At 37.0% G+C, this 24,602-nt stretch overlaps 1 protein-coding gene across 1 annotated transcript in view; it reads left to right on the top strand.

The window, feature by feature from the left end:
• ADAMTS19 (ADAM metallopeptidase with thrombospondin type 1 motif 19) overlaps positions 1–18,729 on the top strand; it is a gene marked incomplete at its 5' end in the record, with an annotated part of 160,394 nt that extends 141,665 nt beyond the window's left edge. Inside the window, 2 exons of the mRNA XM_082784065.1 lie at positions 14,658–14,835; positions 18,382–18,729. Of these exons, the coding sequence (XP_082640191.1) occupies positions 14,658–14,835; positions 18,382–18,533 (330 nt within the window). The 3' untranslated portion in view covers positions 18,534–18,729. The remainder of the gene's footprint in view (positions 1–14,657; positions 14,836–18,381) is intronic.
• Positions 18,730–24,602: the final 5,873 nt, after the last annotated feature.

The following is a 24,602-nucleotide window of genomic DNA, read 5'->3' as shown; positions in this document are numbered from 1 at the left end:
AGAATGGCCAAGGTTGGAAGGGACCTCATCTAGTCCAAATCCCCCTGCCGAGCAGGATCACCTAGAGCACGTCGTGCAGGTTGGCATCCATGCACGTTTTGATTATCTCCAGAGAATAAGACTCCACAACCTCTATGGGCAATCTGTTTCAGTGATCTGACACCCTCACAGTAAAGAAGTGAAAGCTTTTTCTGTAGTCTGAAGAAGAGAAAATGGAGGATCAAAGGTTGATTTATTTTATTTTATTTTATTTTAATTTTTTTTGGTGTGAGTCTAAAGGACATCTGAAGCAACTGCTTCATTTTTATACCAAGAAATCTCAGAACTCATGTCCTATTTCAATTTTTTTTTTTTAAGATTGTACACGCAGTGCCCTCTAGACGTTGGGGAGGGGAGGAGGGAGAGAGGAAGGGAGGAAGTAAAGTCTCCAGCTGTTGCACAGAGACAGAATGAAACCAACAGTTCACAGAGAGATCTCTCAGCTGAGTGGTACAAAAAGCAGCTGTCACTGATGATGATTGCTACTCTTTTGTCTGGATCAAAAATCATATAAAAATGGGGAAAATGAAAAAAGCAAATTCAGTTTTGCCAATTATTCAACCACATCGGGTATTCAAACTTTAAACATTTAAACAACCACTAAATTTCCATAGCAAATAATCTCAAATGATTTGGTCTGCTTTAATTGAAAATTCACAGTTAGGATGTTATTAATGCCGCAGTTTTCCTGACAAGGTAATTAGCTTTAGTTTTATTCTTTGTATCCTAGTCCAAGATTGTTAGCTCTTTAAATTCTGTGAGTGGAGCAGTGCTGGCCAGAAGTCAAAATGTGACACTATTAATAAGACTATGGACAAATGAAATATGTGACTTTGATGTCAATTGAATTGAAGTCAAAATAATATTGTCATCTTGTTGATAATGTTTATATTGACTTAATTATACAGTAAGATTCCAGCAAATGAGATATGCCTGTTTCAGAAAAGAAGTATGAGAAAATCAAATGGAAGATACCAATATAATGAAATGAGAGTGGGGAGGTTTTTGTTCATTTCCAAACAATCCTGTAATATTAACATTTTTTTTTTTTCAGATAGATAGTTTTTTCTTTTATAGATCAGTTCAGTGTACCATACTATTTTGCCTTGAATAAATATAATGTCAGTTTCTAGAAAAACAAATCAAGACCACCCTTCATAAAAGGTAAAAGCACTGACAAGACTCAGGGATTTTAAAAGTAGACATTACCCATTTTGAACATGCATAAAACTGTGCATACATACTGTGCTTACAGCCCATGCTGAAGGGTGCTTGCAATTCTGTCTGACAAGAGGCTTGGTAGGCAGAGAATTCAAATAGATAATCAGAAAGAAAAAAATGAAAAGCATTTTAATTCCACCTGATTTCAGCTAACCTTTTTTCTACTCTGTGTTGTAGGATGTTCTCAAGTAGAAGGTACAGCCTTTATATATTTGTTTTGAACATGCCCTTCAAGAAATTGAGTGCCCATAGCAACCTTCTCAGGGTCTACAAGAGGCAGTATAATGCAAAACAAAGGTGAACAAATGAGAAACAACAACAGCGACAACAAACTAAACAACCAACCAAACAAACAAAAACTGATAGCTAGCAGAGGATGCTTGGCAGATGGCAACATTTAGCAGAGGCAAATCCAGCCCCACGCTCAAGGGGTCTGTGCAGTCACAGTCTCATTGCATGATGTGCAGCATGCTGCATGGTGCCATGTGAAAGAGTTGTATGAGGAAAGAAGAGGTTCACTTACATTGCCATTGTTGTTGCCTGTTAAATCTTTACCTTCCAGAAGAAGTTAACACCGATGAGTTCAGGAATTGAATTGCTTTGGACTGTGCTGATTTTTAAACGGTTTTCGGGGAGGCATGCAGAAATATGTGTAAGAAACACAAATCAATAGTGAAAAGGTTGATTTGTAGGATAGCTTCATAAAAATTAGCAGTTAGAGGAGGTGTAGAAAATTCTACAAGAAAAGGAAATCTGAAATACATCTGGATATTTCTTACTCTGTGGTAGTAGAAGTAAAGTGGTAAAAATCCTGCTAAAATAGGTAACTGAGAACTTCACAAATTAATAACATTTTCTTCCATTTATACCCATCAATATTTCAGAAATAAATATTGTTAGTACTAGTATTAGTATGCAGTAATGGACTTTGAACCTTTGGGCAGCTTTACAAATTTTCTGGGCTGTTCTTCCAGCCATATTCTCTGTGGTTCTTAAAGACTAAACCATTGCTTTAAGTGAAGCAGTTTGGCTGCCATTTGCCTTACCAATTGTCACTCTTCAGATCTGACAGGAATGATTACTGACTGGGTTCAGGCTTATTGGTGAGAAAAAGATGTATCTGTGTAATGAAAGCAAACTTTTTTTTCCAGTGAAGTTGAAAACTTGAAATTTCTGTGTCAGTTTGCATGAATTTTAAGAAATTCAGTTCAATATTATGTGGTCCAACTCATCTTAAGTTGAATAAGCTCTAGATATCCATGCTGCACACAGATAGAACATCTCTATTTTGCCATTTTCTATTGTTGACAACTAACTGTCCTTTTATGTTCTGTAATTACCTTCTGTATTGACAGCTTGTCTAGTTATTTATTGAATTACTAGATTTGGGAGTCTGGCATTGCCAAATATGATAGATGTGATACATATTATAGTGGTGTACTAAATTCAGAGTATCCACTGATTTTTTGTGATTTGACCCTTTTCTTACCAGGCAAATGACTGTGTTTGAGGAAATTATTCTTCCCACAGTCTCACTGGAAAGTGATGGTTTGGGGGTTTAGCATTCTGAAAAGGGCTGCTATTCCATGTTAGCATTAATGGCTTTTTTCAATGATGCTGAGAAGAGAATCAGTAATCTATAGTCCAGAAACTGGATACACTTCAGATTTCCAAAATACTAATCTATAACAACATTTTTAATATTTTAGGAATCTTCTTTACCTACACACAATATGGTAAAAATGTGAATGCCTAGAATGATACGAATATTTTTCAAACATTCTTTAAAATTAAAAATTAATTACTTCAGCTCCCCCAAATTAAGCTGAAATGTTTGCGTTGCATGACAAGTCATACAAGATACTGTCAATTGGGTAAGCTCTGGTAAAGAGATTTTTTTGGACCAAGTACTTTAAAGGCTTCTTGAAATTGTACGGAGTGACACAAAGGTATGAATTGAGGAAGGAAGTTTGATTGAATTGTTAAACACCATGTCCTTTACTTAAAATCTTCACAGAGAAAAAGATCCTACATGTGCATCTGTATTGCAACATTAATCTTTGCCACTGGATGGTTGTTGGTTTTTTTTTTTGTTTGTTTCTTTGTTGTTTTTTTTTTAAGTTAAGAATAAGATTAAGTTAAGAATAAGATTAAGTTAAGGATAAGATTGGAATCAGTGTGGAGCTTGTTTAAAAACAAACAAACAAACAAAAAGAAAAACTTAGCTATAACTATTAGAGCTAAAAGTACAAGAAGGATGCCTCTGAGTAATGGTTAAGCGTTTCCGCTACAGACAGGATAGCAGGTACACTCTAAGGCTTTCCCATTGCTGCCTATTGACATTTGGACATTGTGATCTCTTGAAGGTAAGAAGCCCAGGCAAAGGAAACAGATTTACATGTATACCTGATGGGAGATGTGTCATGCAGATATACAAAGGCAGAAATTACAGAGCACTGCTTTTCACCACCTCCTTTGCCACTGCCTACTGTCTTCTAAGCCATTCTAGTACAGACTAGATCAGACCAACTACCAATTCCCAAACTTTCTGGTTGTGATCCTTGCAGTGCCAGGCCATGCATTACTGCTACAAGGGACTTACATATGCACATGTATGCATATAAACATCGATTTAAATAAAGAATAACATACTTAGGAATTACTGAACAGCAGTAATGTCCAATATTCAGGACTTAAACATGTGGTCTCCCAGAAATAACAACCAATTTTTGTTAAGGTCTCCTCAGAGCTTTGCACAGGCAGGCTTCTGGAAGGCTAACACATAATTCACCAGGGAGATAAATGGTGCTTGACCAGTGAAAGCTTTACTTTCCACTTATTTATACTATTACAGCGCAGAGCTTCACAGCCCAACTGTGTATCACAGAGATCTCTACTGAATGATGAAGAGTTAACAGCAAGCATCCCTTCACTGTCCTTGTGCTGACACTAATTCTCCCTCAGTCATGCCTGGTCAAAAAAGGTTATTCTCAACAAAATTCTGTAAAATAGGGACTACAATGACCATCAGAATTTCACAGTTTCCCAAGGAGCTATGCTGAATTTATGTGCAAAAAAATACCATCAGATAACATCACAAATAAATAATAAGGAAAGGAGCTAATAGAACAGAGAAGTAACATGGCCCATGGGGGCCAGGGAGGGATACAAGAAAAACAAGAACACCAGCTTCTCTTTTATTTTCTTAGACTTTAAACTGAAATGAGTGTTGCATACATACAATCCATGTTCCATGTAAGAATCTCCAATCTACAATGACTGATGATATACTTGAGGCTATAGTGTAAAACAGTAGGTATTATCTCAGTATACACCTGAAAACACTGCGGCTTAGCTGGCATTTCACAGCTAGTCCCAAATCTGGAGAACAGCAGCTCCCTGACATTTTGAACCATAAACTTATTTCATCTTTTCAGTGTAGACTTTTGCTGCACGTTCGTAACTCTGTTTTCTGTTTCTTGTTTTTACTTGGTGATATGCATTGGGCAAATTATTTCATCAGTCTGTTCATGATGATGCCTAGATCCTTTTCTCTGATAGCTGACAAATCATTCCAAAACTGTCAACATGCACAGGAAAATCCAGTCACTCAATCCAGTGCTGAGACAGTCCAATAGGCCTGGTGTATCTCCATCGCTAAGATCATCTCTCTGTCCTTCCAAAAGTTTTCTTCAGCATCTGTAGACTGTATCATCTGCCAATGTGTAGTTCATTTAGCTTGTTGACTTGGGTTCTGTTAGAATTTATGTAATCCTTTTGCTCTTGTGGGATCTAGATGATTTCTATGTGCTGGAAAACTTTTTTCTTTCATGCATTTTTTATCCTATCTTTTACACAGTTAATGTAAATAATACTACTTCAGGTGAATACTACTTTCTTGAGACAAAATTGATCCTCTAAAAAGTTCTCTTTTTGCCACAAAAATGTTGTTTCTTGTTTGGTATTTTGTCTTAATATATGTGATTCTCGCTTTTTACTGTTTTCTAAAGATTTCTTTTTGAATACTACCTGAAAGTATTTTTACATTTTAATATATTTTTTATATATTTATATAACCAATCTTGAAAATTATTTTGAAATTACTGTTTTAAATTAAATTCATTTACCAGTTTTAATGAATTGCAGGGAATATTATAGATTTTTAATTACTGGAAGAAAGATTTACTTTTCTGCCTTATCTGTGCTGTTTCAGGCTGTTGTTCAAAGATTTATGTTTAATCTCCAGAGTTCCTTCATCTAATCTTGCCACAAATAACTCCACTAATGTTGACATAAAACAGAGTTCACCCAAAAGTAATGATTGTTCTTTGGTAAATTTATCACAGGATCACAGCAACTCAGACTGGTTAACATTGTCTATTTCCTGGCCTTCTGGTAGTTCTCTCAGGACATTCATGCCTTTGGGTGACATCATCACACATAATGAAACCCTTTCAGTTTATGAATTTCCTATTAATATAGAATTTTCTGGAGATCCATATTCTTGCATTTATTGTGTCTACATATTTTAAAGATAAAATTAATCAGCAGAAATTTTGTTGATAATTGTTAGTCATTTTCTAATTCATTTTCCTTGTTACTCTTTTAAGGATTTTTTTTTTTTTTTTTCAAAATTAATGGCCTATATGTGAGATCATGGTATTTCAGTCAAACAAACAAACAAACAAACAATAAACTCTTAAAGTTCAGTTTCCTCATTAACTGATGTTTGTTTGCTTTTTCTTTTCTTTCTTTTTCTTTTTTTTTTTTTAGTATCATTCACATCCATTTAACTTAGTAACTTGATATTACTTCAGATCTTCATGACTTAAAATTTGGTAAATTGAATGGAATAAAGTCATTGTTAGGGATGAGCTCTTTCATTTTTACTTCTACTACTGGAAAAAAAAATCAGAGTCAAATACTTAATTTTATATGGTACACAACAGCTTTTCACATAGGTTTCTTTAATTTCTGAAATATATGAAAGTAGAAATTTCTGAAAGAGAGGGGTTTCATGAAGATTTGTTCCTCTCCTATGGCATTTATGTTTTTAACGGTTTCTTCCAATTGTCTTTTCATTAGCAATGCTAATGAAATGCCTTTAACTAAAGGTTTGTCCTGATGAGCTTTGATTTTCCCTGGAAGGTTTTCTACAGAACAGCCTCATGATATATTAAATTATCAAACTTAAAGCCTTAAACTCAGAGGCTAACATTTCAATGATTTTTAAGAATTTATTTTGGACAGATTTTTAATAACCTGTCCAATTAATAATAATAATCTGTCCAATTAATAATAGTCCAATTAATTTTGTAGAAAAAATAAATAACTACAAGATCTTCAAACCTAACTGCTTCCATATCGTCGTATTCTCGTTTGGCTGTTTAATAGTTAAAATCAATGGAAGGTTTTCTTCTATGAAACTGCCATATCTAACGTGAAAGTCTGAGATGTAATAATGTCTTATTTACGACTACACATTAATAGCAGTAATATATACAATATGCTACAGAAATTAGTTTTTACCAGGTGTTGGCAACACAAAATTTAGTCTAATGCACAGAGGGTGAGTCCTCTTAAACAGTTTTGTATAATCATCTGTATAACCAGTTTTATCACGCAGCTCATACAGATAACTGTATTCTTCCAGTTTCTTCTCTGACATCCTTTAAAAATAACATATAGTCTCAGACAAATATACAGTACCTATAGAATTGTTAAAATATCTGTAAATTGTTAAAATATCCATATCTTGTGACAATTACTCCTTGCGGGGACAGGACAAGGTCACAAGATAGAGCACAGGAAGTTCCGCACCAACATGCAAAAGAATTTCTTCACAGTGAGGGTGATGGAGCACTGGAACAGGCTGCCCAGGGAGGTTGTAGAGCCTCCTTCTCTGGAGATATTCAAGGCCTGTCTGGACACCTACCTGGGTAGCCTGCTCTAAGGAACCTGCTTTGGCAGGGGGGTTGGACCCAATGATATTTCAAGGTCCCTTCCGGCCCCTTCAATTCTGTGATTCTTTGAAATGTATTGACAACAATTTACTAGTTCTGTAAAAGTGCTGTTCACTGGAGTTGCTTGTTTCATTGACAGAAGAGCAAAGATCCTTAAAAAATGCTTCTCATATGGTTAGCTTTCACTTCTCTCATGTAAGAGTATCACAGATATCACAGATCTATCTTATCAAAAACGAAGTTAAACATTTGTGGTGGTTTCACCCTTATGGGCAACTAAACTGCACCACACTGGTCTCTGAATCCCCCTTCTCAATGGAAGAGGGGAAGAAAATATAATGAAAAGGGCTCAAGGGTTAAGGTAAGGCTGCAGCATGGAGATCTGCTCATGTGCTCATGGGCTGCAGAGGGACGGCCTGCTGCACCAGGGGCCTCTCCACAGGGCGCAGGGAAACTGCTGCTCTGTGCGTGGAGCACCTCCTGCTCTCCTGCTGAACTGACCTGGCGGGCTGCAGAGGGATGGTTCTCTCCCATTTTCTCATTCCTCTCTGCTGCTGTGCTGCACAGCATTTTTATTTTTTTTTTTTCCCCTTCCTTCAATCTGCTCTCCAGAAGGCCCACCCAGCATTGCTGGTGGCTCTGGCCAACAGTGGGTCCCTTTTGGAGCCAGCAGGCTCTGCTCTGACGTGGGGCAGCTGCTAGGCTCTGCTCACAGAGGCCACCCCTGCAGCCCCGCTGCTACCAAACCCTTGCCACATACACCCAATACAATTTGGTTTCATCTTTGTATGTTTATTGCTTTTAAAAAACATGAAAGATAAATAAAATAAAATTTATAGAACTGCAAAAATAGACTAATGCTTCACTCAGAAGCATGTAAATAATTTTATGTTTAACCTATATATCTATAAATTAAAAAGGTCTTCAGTTGATTTAGCAAGTATATCACATTTGTGATTAAAGATAAATGTACCTGCCTAGCTTTACCTGAAAAAATCAAACAAACAAACAAAAAACAAACAACAACAACAACAAAAAAATCAGTTTTTCTCTTTTCTTAGTTCCAAAGGGATCCAAACCTATCTTATGTGCTACATTAATAACTCTTTAGCCTTGCAAGGGATTTCCCCTTCCAAATCCAAGGGTCTTCTTGCATAACCAGTAAGTACATTGTGGTATTTATCACCCCTGAATGTGAAGAGGTTCTTGTCCCTCCAGTAGTTTTCATCTTTCTCACAGGATTTGTTGTACCCTAACATTATCTAGTCTAAATTCCCTATTACATACAGGATTTTGTGAATTAACCCAATGTTGCATACCTTGAGGAAGAATCTCAGCAGGCTTCCTGAACAAACTAGTAAGTATAACTGTCCTAACAAAAGAGACTAGATTCATTGGGATGCTCAGGCTTATTCAGTCATGAAGTGAGTGATCATGTTTAACTAGTTCATCTAAAAAGAAATGGGGGAACTGAACCTAGGTGTCACCTGTGGACAAAGAATTTGATATTTCCGACTTGAGTCCAGTGAGCCTGCTAAGACTGAAGCCTGACAAACCCTACTATTGATTCAGAGTAAACGATTAATGCCAGTCTAGAGCATTGTCAAGGGAGAAATTTTCATATGCTGTCATAGCAAAAACAATTTTTTTTTGTTGTTTCCTTAATATTCATGTTAAACCAAATTCCTCGTCGTATTCCACAATCAAATCTTACTTGTAAACTTTTAGTTGTTTCTTGTCTTGTTACCAAAGGCAGTTTCTCATTTTCCATGAAAAAATATAATTGATTTCTATTGGAAGCTAACAATGGTTAAAAAAATAGAAACAGAAAAGAAAGATCCGGGTTCTTTAGACCAAGTGATGAGGACTTCCTACATATAAATCTTGTCTGTAGCCCAGCTTATCAAATGTGGACTTTAGCTGTCTGTCTTCCTTTCAACTCTTATGTCTTTTACATAAGAGTTGACATTTACATAGTATTAATTGACACTCAAGAAAGAAGAACTTGAAAGAAAAAGAAAAATAGAGAAAAAAAAGAAAAATAAAAATAAGTAAGGACAGCTCAAGCTTGCTAAACTTAGCAGAAACCAACAGCAGTTTTTTTTCAGCTAAACTTAGCACAAGTTCTGAATTTTAAATTTGGCGTTCATATACTGAGGTGTTGGGTGTGTCAGAAATGAGAGAGGCATAAAGACCTTCCTGGAAATGATGCATAGGAGAACTCAGACTTCATCTTATGTTTGGATCTATTAGTCCCTATTAGTTGTGCTATTCACAAATGGTCTTATTAAAAAAAAAAAAAAAAGATTAAGTAAACTGCAGATAACTTACTGTATCTAGTAACCTTTAAAAATAAGAATATTGTTAAACTCCATTTATTGAAAACAAATGCACTACCTTACCTACTACCTGCCTTCAAAAGTGAACTTTATAAAAACAAAAGGTACACAAAAAAATTGCAGACATGAAAGCAAATACTAGTCCTGTTGCTAATATCTGATTGCTTGCTACCCTTGTTTTACACTCACTTTATGAAAAGGTTGAAACTGCTTGAATGCTGGAACTGATGAACCTATACATAAATGATTAGGAATGCTCTGCTAATAATTTCCAGTAGAACTCATCACTGAGTTTCCTTATGAGCACATCTCTCTCCATTTTTAATGCTACTTAGACTTGTAAAACCCTTTTATTGAACAATCCACTTATTCTTGAAAATAAATTGTCCAAGTCAATTCTGTTAATATTGCCACAGACTGGGTTTTTCATTGTGGATCCTATCGACCTCTGCAGTGATTGCCTGTTGTCTTGGAAGAAGGATGCAATTTGACCATTACTGTCTGCCAGTGACAATTTTTCCCTTAATTTAGGAATTCCTACTTCGTTTGAAGGCCAGCTGGAAGCAACTAAGGCATTACAGCACCTTCTTCAGCTGTTGGCCATGGGAATATGTATTCTCTCCAGAATATATATCTTTGGCAGGGAACAGAAGGAAGGAATCTTGGGTAACTGGTGTGCATGCCAAGTGTAAGGATTGTTATATTTAACGCCTAGATTTCTGTCCTTGAAATTATGTCTAAAAGAAGTTCAAAAGTAGGACAAAATTCAAATAGGGTGGGTAGATTTTATTTGAGAGAAAAAAATAATAATAATATAAAAGTCTGTTAACTATATTTATCCAGGATTTTCTTGTAATCTTTAACAGGAATATTTTACATGTCTTGCTGCTTGAATGGTTTTACAGTACCTTTAGGAATGTGTCCAAAATGCACAGATTAACAGCCACATAAAAAACCTCCGGCTGCGTATTAGAACATTTAGTCTAAACCTACAAGCACAGTTGTCCTACGGGAATTTTGCTAATCAGTTACATGGCCTTAAAATGTAGGTCATCTGAACAGTGAAAATTAAACTGTAATTAACCACCGCAAAAATAAAGTGTAGCATGTGCAAGTGTGACATTTGGGAGATGTGGGGAGAAGAGCTCTAGAAAAACATTCTCCATTCCCTAGTCACAAAACTTGTGGGTTGAAACTAATCGAAGATCTCCTGGATCCGTAGCAAGTTGCTATGGATTTGTTTGGAGTGGCCATTTTCTGCAAATTTTATGTACATAAGCTTTACACTACATATATATATATATATATATATATATATATATATTTAAAATTGTGGAAAATATATTCAGTTTTGTCAGATGGACTGCTTTATGATTAAATTCATAGCATAGTATGTGAAGGTGAAAGTACGGTTGTAAATTGAAAATCTTGTTAGTTTTAAACTTGGAAACCGCACAAGTATACAGAAGCTGTGTAGCTTTGACTACATACTAGCAGTGCTACCTAAAATGTGATACCTGCACATCCACTGAACAGTATTTCACTCTGGGCAAACATTTTCAGTGAGAAAAATCCAAAAGTGAGGCAAAGTTAAGAGGCATTAGTGTACAGAGCTAGATGTAAAGATGTTCATGCAGTAGAGTGAGTATTGTAATGAGGATCAGAGTTGTTGCTCTGTGTTGTATCTAGCTGGTTTGCAGAAATTGAGGTGTATTCTGGAGAAGATGGAACAAGTCTATACGTTTTCAGAGCCATAAAGAAAAAATGTTGTGGATGCCTTTTATCCTCCAATAGTCATTTGCTGCTCTCAGTTATCCCAGCAGCTGGCTGGTATGTATGTAGTACAAATTCATTTACATGTCAGGATACTTCATGGAGACACGCAATCTCAGTTCGTGTGTGTCACTAGCAAATGCCATACCTGAAGTGTGTTTTCCCTACTTTTATGCAAATAAGATGTTATGTCTGAAATTTTTCATTTTATTTCCAGTTGCTTTTAAAATGACTAGAAATATTTATTTTTTTTCTGTATGTGTCCCATGTGTAAATGTTTTTATTAGATATTAAATTTCACATTACTTTGAACATGAGATAATATAGCTATGGTAAAGTGATTTTCTTCTCATTTTTTTCTGGCTTCCAATTAATAGAACTGTTAATTCTGAAGTCAGACAGCACTGCTTCTTCTGATATGTGACCAGGGTAGACTAAACTAATGGGACTGAATTTGAATGTTTTGGATTGCAGCCCTTTCTCTTCACAGTTCTCACTGAACATCTTTCAAAATTTAATAAAAGCTCTCAGTTTTATAAAATATGAATAAATACAAAGTTAGACACTTCTGTGAAAAGTAGATAAAAGGGGAGGGAAGGTGAAGGGAAATGTCTTATTTCTTGCTTTGCCACATACTTCCCATATGAACTGAAACGTATCATTTTAGTATCGTTCAGCATTGTTTTCCTCCTCTAAATGATGGATGATAGCGTGTAGGTCATGCAACACAAAATGAATTGTTTGGAAGCTGTATACATTTTTTTGATTAAAAACAACAACAACAACAACCAAACACCACCACCACCAACAAAACACAGTGTAATGCTTCATAGAGCTCTTTGAAATATCCCAGGAAAGTTAGCAGCAGCTCAGTCATTAAAGGGAAGTTAATTTGCCAATTAAGATTTTAATGCCAAAATCTTGCCAATTTCTGTGTAGATATTAAGGGTTTACACATTGGTTACCTGAGAAAGAACTGTCTACTCATTGAGTATTGTCTCAGATGCATTGCAATCAGTAGAATCTTTCAGGTTGGTGCTCATTTGATATAAATAAGATGTGGCTGCAGCCAGAGTGCTCTCCACAAGGAAATCTCCCAGCTTGCCCCTCATCTGGAAAGTCTGTACACAAGCAGGCTGTGAGACAGCCAGTGCGTTCACAGGTCCTTCTATGGAGATAATGCACTTTGGTAGCTTCCTGGCCTCATTCCTGGCCTCTATCTGTGGCAGGGTGACCAGAATGTTTTGGGAAGAAATGCAATTTGAGAAATATATACCAATCACATAACATCTTTAAGGCATTTCTGACCATATTCCTGATCTTCCAGGAACAAAAACAAATTTACATCCTCCCCACATGCTACCTATCTGAAGAATGGAGAGAGGAATCCATGAAGTGGATGGAATTTTGGCAAGATGAAAAAATCAGTGTTCTGGCTGCTGCTGACAATTAAATTTGGGGTATCTGTAATTATGCATGTTTGTCATGTGTATAATGTTGGCCATTATAGGAAGTCACAGTATTTTTAGCTGCACTGGAAAAAGGTAGAGAATTCAGGAAAAGGAATTAAGAGTCTTCTTTTCATGCAGTGTAAAACCAGTATACTAAATTCAAAGTTGATGAGAGACTTCTGCGTGTGGAAGACTTCAGTACTAGCTGGATTTTGTTCTGTAATCGGCATATTGGTTCATTTGCTAAGTGATGGTTTGTATTGAACAGATAATAGTGTTTTCCTAACTGAATGTCTTTGCAAGCCTTGAACTGTGCAGATTGTATCTGATTAACTTTGCAAATAATTACAGAAACTTTATTGACTTAGTGGAGCTACTCCTGATGTACATCACTGAGGAGCAAAATCAAGTCAACTTACTGCATCTACAGAATGCTATTTCATGTGGCTACAAGCTGAAATGTGCTTTCGATGTTATTAGTCCTTTCTGAAAACACTCTTTAAATATGTATCCTAGTCTTTTGTACCTCTTTCGGTATGAAACATGAATCTAACTCCCCTGGCGCCCCCTTGTTTCCCATTTGGAATGTGTAAATCTTCTCCTAGTAACAGTGCTTAAAATGTCACCCAAAAGCACATAACTGACAAAAGGAAAGGGTATAAAACACTTCAGTGCTTCCTACATTCAAATTTTTTTCTTTCTTTGAAGGCTTGATAAAGTCTACATCTCCATCTCGAGAGAGGCTGGTTGGGAAACCTTTGTTGTTATAGGTTGCTGTTCCTCTCCTTGTCTTTGTCCTTTATTTAAGTATTTTTTCCTGCTGTATCATGAAGCATCCCAAGGAAATGTTTTGTAAATATTTACAAAATTGAGATTTTTTTTTAGAAAAAAAAAATGTTATCAGGATTATGTGGGTGTAGTGGTATAAATTTTCAGCTAGTGCTTATGCCATTCATTGCAAGAGGTTGATGAATACTTGAAGATGTTCTGTATTGTAAATTTCTCCAAAACTGAATGAAATGTGTCGATGTGTGAGTGAAAACCACTAGCACATAAGAGCAAATTGCAACATAATTTTCTTTTCAATGAATTTTTAATTAAAGCAATGGAACATATGTCACTTCAAGCCCCATTAAATTTTGTGCATAAAAAGTCAGTGAAGGGGAAAAGGTGTAATTTATTTGCTCAGAACAGGTTTTTTATGCATTTGTAAAACATTGCCCAAGTTTTCATTTTAATTTGTTATGTTACTGTGATAAAAGTAGAACATTATGACTTAGCTGTTTTCTCACTTCATTCCTTGTGGCAATAAGATGGGAAGGCTGATTGAACACCAAGCAGCCAGTCACGGATTGCATGGGTTTTATTTGTCGGACACACATGAAAACATGGAGACCGAAAGCAAAGGCAGGAGGAGGAGGCAAACACTCTAAACTTCTCAGTGGAAAGGACAGTTTGCACTGACAGGAGTAATGGATTATTTCAAAATGCTTCTCTGCATCAGCATTGTTGTTTGTTCCATCACTCTCACTTCCATTATTAAAGTAAATTAGAAGACAAATACAGGAGAATGGCCCTTGCTCCTTTCATCCAGGTTGCTGCATTTCAGTTTCATCACTGGCTCTGCAAAGTGGACCTTGACAGCCACAGCGTGCTGGAAACACGGAAACACTACTTCAGTGGTATTTCCTTTTGGTCTGTTATTTCATATAGGAGTTGACTTTCATATAGGCTACTGAATAGAAGGCAGAAATCTCAGATTGCTGATAACTGAAGTAACAGCCATTGACTTCAGCTGGACTAGCATTTCACCTCATGTTTTGCAGGCAAAAATACCTTTCCAGTGAATGTCTGTCTTCTGTGTGTTCCAGTGCTCTGTTACCTGTGGCAAAGGAATGCAGTCCCGAGTCATCCAGTGTATGCACAAGATCACAGGAAGGCATGGCAATGAATGTTTTTCCTCCGAAAAGCCTGCAGCCTACAGACCTTGTCATCTCCATCCCTGCAATGAGAAAATTAATGTTAACACAATAACATCACCCAGGTTAGGTAAGCAGCCAAAATGACATATTCTTATTTGAAATTTCTGTTTAGTTCTTTCTCTGTAGAGCAATGATGATGCCAACTTAAAAGCATATGGCTGGGACCTGGGAGATAAAAATTCTATTCAGACTTCTCTCTGTGCCTCAGTTTTCCAACATGTACATGAGAGACTGTACCTCACGATGGTAAAGAGTTTTGTTAGCCAAGGAAGGACCATATTATGAGACTGCATATTATGGGCACAAAACATTCTAGATGAAAATATGTTTATATTAGAGCTAAGAATTTATTTCTTTATCCACTCAATTTTGTCAAGTACTTCTAAAGTAAAAAAAATCTCAGATTTTCTCTTAAAAACTCTTCGAACTATGTTCTTATTATATTTTTGAGATTAAAGAGGCGCTGGTTTCTCAATACAAATATTTCTTTCCACTTGTCATTGGTTCAGATGTCTATAATCTAAGCCTGATGCATTAGGATATATGAAAGAAAATTGCTAACATGAAGAGATTTGCCGTTCCTGGAAGAACTTATGTGTCTATTGATCTTAAGAGTTATTTATTTATTTTTAATGCATACCTACTGAACTGTTAATTCTGTTAACTGTCATTTCCTGCTGGGGTGTTGATGATGACCTTGCCATTAACTCTGTAAAATGTACATGTACATGCTTCCTGATCATGACTAGGGCACTGTTGAAGGGCTTGCTATAGGACACTATACCCTTTCCAGATGATTTTCATAGCCCTTGTTAAGATAAACCCTCCTGTCAAATGGATTACTCCTGCAAGTCTAATGTTTCAGGCTGTGTGTAATCCTTCCTTTGAGTCAGCAAAGGGTATTTCTCTTTGAAGTTGTTAACCCTCAAACATTTCTGTGTAGTGGTCATTATTTCATTTTGCTGGATGAGATGACAGATGTTGCTTACAGAGCTCTCCTCTACTATTTCACTGTTGTAAAGCTGCCCCTCATATTTTATCCTTCTTTGTTCAACTGATCTCACAGGAGCAATAGGCTTCTTTGCATTAATTGGCACTATCCACCTGGTGAGGTATAAGAAGCTTTGTGTCACAGAGTAAAATGAACCACAAAGTTTTACAGAGAAAAAAATATATTTACACTGGTTAAAATCTGATTTAATGTAAAATTCACAAAACAAAAGAAGACAAAACAAAGAGCTATGTTGTCCTTGTAGAACGGATTATATGAGTTATTAGTAATCCACAGGTCAACCTCATGCTACTGTAGTCAGAATCCAGTCCAGTGGAAACACTAACATCTCAAAATTCATAAGACTATGCTTCACTTACATATATTAAACATTTTGGCCTCCAGTTCCTTTCCTATCATGTTGTATCATGTACCTCTGGGTTTGGAATTTAGCTCTGGTGGAAAGTGATATGGATTTCATCATCTGTCTCTATTCATTTTAAAATATGCTCTCAGTTTCAATTTTGCTTCTATTAAAATGATTGACTTCTTTCAGTTCAAAGTTTTTGATGATTTTTGGGTGGTGTGTGTCTTTTCTGCCCTATATTTACCTGTTTTCCCATATTAATTGCATGTATGCACTAGTTTGAATAACTCAGTGTGCAAATATCCAAAATTGTTCTAAGTGTAAGCAGTGTAAGCAGTGTAAGAGGCCTTGGTAAGTGAAACAGGTGTATGAAGTAAAAGATGGCTTCAAAAGAAAAATGAGAATAGACATGAAAATATGCATATTTTGTACAACCAAAAATTAGGCTTCTGCATATGAATGTTTATGATTGCTAGAGAGAACCGTATAGTTATAACACTAGCAGAATAACCCAGAGAGTGGTTTTTCAGGTTTGTATGATGTTCTTATCATTTTAGAAGGCTTCTAATGAAGAAGTTGGTATTTAAAGATTCAGACAGAAAGCAGTTTTGTTCAGTCTCCATTCATTGACAACATAGTAAAAATTCTTGATTTCCTGAACAAAAGCTGAATTAGGAAACCAGCAACAGCCTCCATGCTTTATTCCTGTGTGGTGGTTTTACTCTGCTGGGCTGCTGAGCTCCACCACAACTGCTCTCTCACTCCCCCTCCTCAAATGGAATGATGAAAATGGCTCAAGGGTTGGGATAAGGACAAGGAGATCACTCAACAACTCTAGTCACAGGCAAAACAGACTCAGTGTAGGGAGATTAATGAAATTTATTACCTATTACTAACAAGCTAGAGCAGTGAGAACTAACAGCAAAATAAAAACACCTTCCCCCCATCCACTTTCTTCTAACTCCTTCCTCCAAATGGCACAGAGGAACAGGGAATGGGGGCTGTGGTCAGTTCATGATGCTTTGTCTCAACTGCTCCTTCACAGTTACTGAACTGATTTTCTTTCCCAAACTGATCCTGCGGGGGCTGCCCACAGGCAGCAGCTCTCCAAGCACTGCTCCCACATGGCTCCGTCCCACGGGGTCCATCCATCCATCCCCCAGGAGCACAGGTCCCCCACAGGTGGGCGGCAGCTCCCCCCAGACCCCCTGCTCCTGCGTGGGCTCCTCTCCACGGGCTGCAGCTCCAGCCCGGGGCTTGCTCCTGCGGGGGCTCTCCATGGGCCGCAGCCTCCTCCAGGCCACATCCACCTGCTCCACTGGGGGCTCCTCCACCCATGGGGGGGCTGCAGCGTGGAGATCTGCTCCATGTGGGACCCATGGGCTGCAGGGGGGACAGCCTGCTCCACCAGGGGCCTCTCCCTGCACAGCCCGCAGGGGAACTGCTGCTGCCCTGTGCCTGCAGCCCCTCCTGCCCTCCTCCTGTTGCACTGAGCTGGGGGCTGCAGGGCTGCTTCTCGCTCCTCTCTCCCAGCTGTGATTGTGCAGCATTTTTATTTTTTCCCCTCTTTCTTAAATTATCTCTCCCAGAGGCCCTATCAGAGTCACTCCCTGAGTTGGCTCTGGCCAGCGGCAGGTCCCCATCTAAAACTGGTCCTTATCTACCATGGGAACTCTGCTCACAGAGGCCACCCCTGCAGCCTCCTGCTACCAAACCCTTGCCATATAAACCCAGTATGTCCCTGCATTTTCCTGACTGCCACGGATAGAAGCCTTTCCACTTGTACATTTCCCTGATAACCACATTCTGGTATTATTCAAGCTGAGGCTTCCAATTTTTCCAGTTACAACTTCCATCTGAGTTCAGCTTCAACTGAAACTACTGCAGCTTGTAGCTTCGCTCTGCAGCCCCTGCATGGCCTTGAACCCATCTTCAGCAGAGCTGGGTTCATCTCTGCAGAAATGTGGTCTTAACTGTCTTGTGAGGAGGTAGGTGCATGACATGCACGCATCAGTTTCAACGTGACTTAATGTAAGTGATACATCAAGCTTGCCCTAAAAAATTCAACTGTTGAAAATACTGAAAGCGAGAGGATTTTTGGTCTTTCTGTTTTTGTTGAAAATGTAAATCTACCCTCCTTTCCCTACCATGAATATACTTCTGGTATCATTGTCCATTTTGTTACCTGATTCTTCCCTAATAAATGTAAAAGTTACATGTATTTAATTTTTATTTTCATTGTTATTTTTTCACAGCTGCTTTAACGTTCAAGTGCCTGGGAGACCAGTGGCCTGTGTACTGCAGGGTGATACGAGAAAAGAACCTGTGTCAAGACATGAGATGGTACCAGCGTTGCTGTGAGACATGCAGGGACTTCTATGCGCAAAAGATGCAACAAAAGAGTTGACCTCTGTCAGGCTGGCTGGCTCTCAGCTCTTTGCAATGTTATTATTTATAAACACACACAGATTTACACACACACAAGCACATACGCGTACACACACATGCACGCTTCTTCAGACCAAATATTATCAGATTACATATAATTTAATCAAATTAATTTATTTTTGCCTGCCAGACGTTCTTAATTGTTTTGGTTAGACAGCCAACTTGTTTTATCCTCTGAGGTTTGCATAATTAATTTTTATATGAACAATTTTGGATACATTTATTAGATTTTTTTAAAGAATAGTAACTAGTATTTTAAATGTTTATTTTCAGTAGGATCATCTCTCTGTTGCCAAAAAAAGACACCATGTTATCTTGAATTTATTTTAATTTAGCTGAATAGTTTTGTTGTATATGGAAATAAAGCCTTTTTTAATTTTATTATATTTTTGGCATTCAGAGTCAGAATGATCTTGTGTATTTTGCAACAGATGTTGAGGTGAGTAAGCTAACATTATTGAACAGGTTATTACAGAATGTATTGTGAAATCAGTTCATATGATTTAGAAACATACTGTTGGGGATAATCTACTGTAACTTATAACCTTTTATAAACAAGAAAATTAAAATAGCTAAGTAGGGATTTTGATCATTCTCATGGACACATACTTGAACACAAGTATTGAATCAATGAAACACTGTAGAGATTTACACTGAATCACTGTTGCACTGTTTGAGGTAGTGTAGAGAAATGCAGTCCTAGAATTTGTACCATCCTATGAATCCACGTCTGTACTGTTTAATGTGTCACTTGATTTTAAACGTTTTGAAAGAAAAACCCATGCCCCTCTATACCTTTGTGTGTCCTCTTGCAGATTTACAAAAGGAAGAGTCCTTCCTCCTGCCACTTTTATGAATTAATCTGTTAAACACTTCCAGTTCTTTGTCAATGATTTAGAAAATAGCTTTGTAATACTACTTTAGTGTTATCTTTGTTTTATGAAAAAGTCTTTATAAAAATAAAATGTTTTACAGTTATGTGAAACGTTATGAAACAGCTAAAATTTTCCTTATGAGAAAATATTGTACATGATTCACATGATTTTTACGTTTTCAATAAAAAGTAATGCTTCTTTTGTTATTTGCATTTTTGCGGTTTGGGGCATCCATGTCTCGTAGCAGAATCTGCTCAGCCCTGCATAACAGCATGTACGGCTTCAGTAATCCCTACAACATATGCCTCCCCACTATTGGTTTAGGCACTTTTCTGCAGCTTCAGACATACGTTCCATTGCATGATCCTTGATAAATGAAAAGCTGGTTATAACAGAGTAATATTGAGTGGAGGACAAAGTAGTTGTCTCAGGTGAGTTCTGCACCCACTGAATGGAGCTGTAGGATAGGGGTATGTCCTCTACCTCTATTTTGCCATGCAGACCATTAGTCATGTTCTGAACACACAGGAGAGCAAACCCTGAAGGCAAGACAGCTGGGGAAATGAGTCTGAAAGGCATCATAAGGTGTAGTTGGCAATCATCATAAGTTAATGTGAACTTGCCTCCCTTAAAGATTGCAGGAAGGGGAGATTTTTACTCCCACACTGAAGTGACTACAGTATTAGAGTATTTAGAGTTATTACTAGATTACTAATTGCTAAAGTAATTAGAGTATTGCTAAGTAACAGACCTCTCTTTGGTAACTATTGTGTATCATATTAAAAAGCTTGTTGATAGGCAGACGTAGCAGATTCAGATTCCAGTTTCCACTCTAAGCAAAAAGGGAATGCATCTTTAGATAAGTGATTGTGCATTTTAATTCTCTTCAGAAATTCTACTATATAGATGTGATTTGTACAGCATAATGATGTTTTTTGAAATATAATGAGTGAAGTCAGTGTGTTATAATCCTGATGGCTCCAGCTCTGATTTCTTCAGCATCTGTAATACAAAACCATTAATTAGATGCGTGTGAATCATTTTGAAGAATTTCTGTGTTTACGTGGTAAAAATGCTTATTGCTTCCAACTCTCTGTGAATTTGAAAGCAACTTAATTTTACTTTTGTTGTGATATACACAATTACTATTTAGAGAAGAATCATAAAATCAAAAGTCTGTTTAGGGAGAAGGCTCAGTGTGTGCACCTGTCTGCCTTGCAGAGCTGTGCCACAGCCCTGGTGATGGCATGCAGCACTTTCCAACAGTGTTCGGGGAAGCAGCAGCCTGCTATGCTAGAGGACAAGCTTACTTGCTTACTTTTTTTTTTTTTTTTTTTTTTTTTTTTTTTTTTTTTTCCTCAGCAACAATCCTTCTGCATTGATGTTTTCCTTCTGGCCTGATGAATATGTAAAATTTCAACTAATGAATCTCGAATCAGTCAAGATCAGCTGGCAGGTAGCAGTGAAACTCACTTTGATTCACAGGGGCTAGAGTAGGCCTCTGGTACTAAAATCCCACTTACACACAATTTGGTTGGATTAAGTGTGATTTAAGTGGTGCACAGTACTTGTGGTAGGCTTCTGTGCAGTGGGGATACTTTGTCTCAGATACATGCTCATTAAATGTAGTATAGTAGCTACCACTCCATATACCTTTCTTAAATAAAAAGAATACCAGAATTCTAATCGAATGGCCAGTTATTCTGGAGAGTATTTGTAGTTTCATTCTGGAGGATGTGTTATTGTTTGGTTAGTTTTGTTTGTGGGTTTTTGTTTTCATTTAGTTTCCATTGGTATCTTCATGACAAGCAGTCTTTTCTTAAGTTCTAAAAGCATATTAAAACCAGATTGCTTGCCTGCATGAGGAGAGCAACAGAGGCAATCACTGAGATTCCTGGAAGAACCTAATTGTGACGTTATGAAACTGTTTGCCACAGGGTATAAGATATTCTTGCAAACAGCCACTCTGCCAATGGGCTGGTAAATTGCAGTGTAATTCCTGTCTATGAAAAAGGGGATCTCTAGGGGAGATCCCTTTGAACTGCAAGCCAAGGAATCTTGTGTTCCTTCCCTTGTTTGCAGTAACAGCTTAAAATAAAGAAAAAGATACCTGAGTGCATGGGAGAGTCAGCGTGGCTTCGGTGGTGTCCTGAGCAAAGAAGATCTGTTGGACAAAGAAGTTTCTGACAATGATGCATATTACAGGACATTTAGGAAACTACACAGGGCTTGCAGGAGTAATCTCTATGCCATGAAAGATGGTGAAAGAATTGGAAGCAAAAGGTGGAATTTAATAGCCATCTTTCAGGATGGTTCCCCAAGGAATGACGCTGGTTTAATTTTGTTCAACACTTTCATCAATGACATGAGGAAGAGAGTAAAATCTGAGATCACCAGCTCTGGATATGACGTTATGCTCTTCTAGTTAACTAAGTATTAGTTAACTTAGCACAACACTAAAAACATGAGTGAGGAGGCAAATATTAGCCAATAAACCTGGTGTGGGCAAATGCAAGGTAGTACGGCTGTGGAAAACATACTAATTTATGCCTACAAGGTAGTGAACTTGCAGCTGACAGTCAGAGAGCTGGAAGAAGATTATAGTGTCATCAGATATTGTAGTCTGAAGCTTTTTGATCTATAGCAGGAGAAAAAGCCAAGAACTGTATGTCATCAGAAGAAAGTGCATCATTTTTCCCATTTTTGGAACTGTGGTATATCCACAGTTCAAACCCTGCATTCATTTGTAGTCACTGCTTCTCAGTAACAGTGTAGTGGAATTAGTCAGTAATGCACAGAAAAAGGCAATAAATAAATAAATCAAGGAGATGAACCGGGTGGCTTATGAGATGGAAAAAGTTGATACTTCAGATTGGAGAGAAAAAGGTTGAGATGAGCATTATCAAGTTTTAAAAAATCCTGAAGGTGACAGATATGCTTCACGTGGAGCTTTTTTTCTGCATGTGTTTGTTCACAAAACCCTGCAGTACAACAAAGATGACTTCCTTGATAAAACTGGTAGGGAAATTAGCATAAAACACGTAAAAGTTATCACTTCACACTGATGGTTGTGAGGTTCTGAATCTTGCTTTTCAGAAGATTTGAAAGCAATTAGACAAATTAATGGGCAAGAAGTCCATAAAAAGATGCATATGAAAAGATACTCTAGTACAATACAATACAATACAATAATTAAATTCAAAAATATAAAATAAAATAAAATAAAATAAAATAAAATAAAATAAAATAAAATAAAATAAAATAAAATAAAATAAAATACTGTGGATTCTGGGAGAATAAAAGGGACTGGAATGCAGAAAGTTGACAGGTATACACACTATACCCAAGTAGCATCTCTTCTTGCCATTTAAAAGTACAGTGATGCTGAGCTGGGACCCCCCTAGCCCAGTCATGCTTTTGTTATGTTCTCACATCACATCTAATGAAATTAAGCAGAATCATGAAGTAAATGATTCATGAATCATTTGAATTCATGAATTTACTTGAATGAAGCAAGTAAATTCAAACAGATGCTCACTATCTTGTATGCTACAGTAACACAGAAAAATCCTGTCTTCAGCAAGAAGCTGGAAAGGTATATATATTCATAAAAGAAGGCATGGTTATACATATTAGGTATTGTAGAACACTAGCTATTGCTGTCCTAGGTGTCCACAGGGAAAGAGGGGACTACATGTCATGTTAAATCTAAAACATAAATTCATGGTAGTCACTGTATGCTGTATAGGTGTGATACAGTGTTCCAGGGTTTCATTACATGAAGGGAAAAAAGGTCTAAATTAAACAGCACATTCCCCAGTGGCATGCTTCCCCAGGGGCATCTACCTAAAAGGACGGTCATTACTGCCTTTTTTGTGGCTGTTGGAAAATACTGTAATTGGAGTTTCTACTGGAAAGGCAATGGATTAATACTTTTTAATGAATGTGCTGCCAAATAATTGCTAATACATGCATGCAAGGAAAAATCATGAACTTTCTATATGGATAAGAAGGTTTTAATTCATATGTATATCAAATTAGTCATTTATTGCATTAGGGCCTCACATAAGTAACAAAAAAAAAATCTACTTTTTAAAATTTCTTTTAAAATGCTAGAAATACAAATGCATAGAATCAAAGTGGATTGATTCTATGGTTTAAATACAAAGCTAAAATTTTCATGGTCCCCTAATTCCCAGCACTAAATTTGATCCAAAATAGGCCTTCCTGGATTTCAAATAATATGCTTTCAAAAAAACTATCCTATGTGGCTCTGTCATAAAAAAAAAATAAGCATGTCTTACAAAAATTAAAAAGTCTGGGAAAAAAAGAAAAAGAAAAAAAGAAAAAAAAAGTAACAATAAATGCTTATATTAAGTAATGTCCATGATGAGGAATTTCACTACATGAAAATCAAAAGAGCTTCATACTTCTAAAATGCTGATGAAAGTACCAAATCTCAAAATAAAATAGTGAAAGTTAAGGGACTGATTCTGCACCATTCAAGTCAGTAAGAGTTTTTCCATTCGTTTGAACAGAAGCAGAGTCAATTCCTTGAAAACTTCTGTTATCAATTACTTGAAACAAACTGGCATTTCCCAGAGTCAGGAAGAATTTGCTGTCAAAGAAATCCCTGCATATGAAGAAGTGCATATCATAGCTGCCGTGGTGAATGGCACCAACCCACACAGCACAGTGAAGCCTGTTAGTGCTGCCACAGAAGAGGAGGAAGACTAGCTTTGCACTGGGAACTGCTTCTAATTTTATGAAAAAGAGTTTGCTTTGAAGTGCTGTAAGCTTGACATTTTTTGCAGGTCACTTGAGGAAGTGCTGGTATGCATTTAAGTGTCTCATGCATCTACGCACTGGTACTCGGTTAGCTTTAATGAGCACATATGTATCTATCAAAATAGACCTTGAACTTGAAAACTTAAGCTAGGCACTTAAAGAAACATGTCCTGTCTGCTCTGCCACTTCTAAACAACCTTTTATCAATGGTAGATGATATAAGTTAGCCTGACACCAAACAGGGGTCAGATACAGTTTCAGTAGACTGTCGTATCCTTCTTCACATCATTAATAATAGAAGGAGCATGCACAGCCAGGAAGCAGAAGCTTGGGCTGCTTTCATTATTACTCTACAGGACAGAAAC

The sequence above is a fragment of the Aythya marila genome (assembly GCF_965140915.1).
Source record: "Aythya marila genome assembly, chromosome: Z".
NCBI classification, from domain to species: Eukaryota; Metazoa; Chordata; class Aves; order Anseriformes; family Anatidae; genus Aythya; species Aythya marila.
Note: the sequence above shows the minus strand (reverse complement) of the source record. Positions and strands in the feature narration are given on the sequence as shown.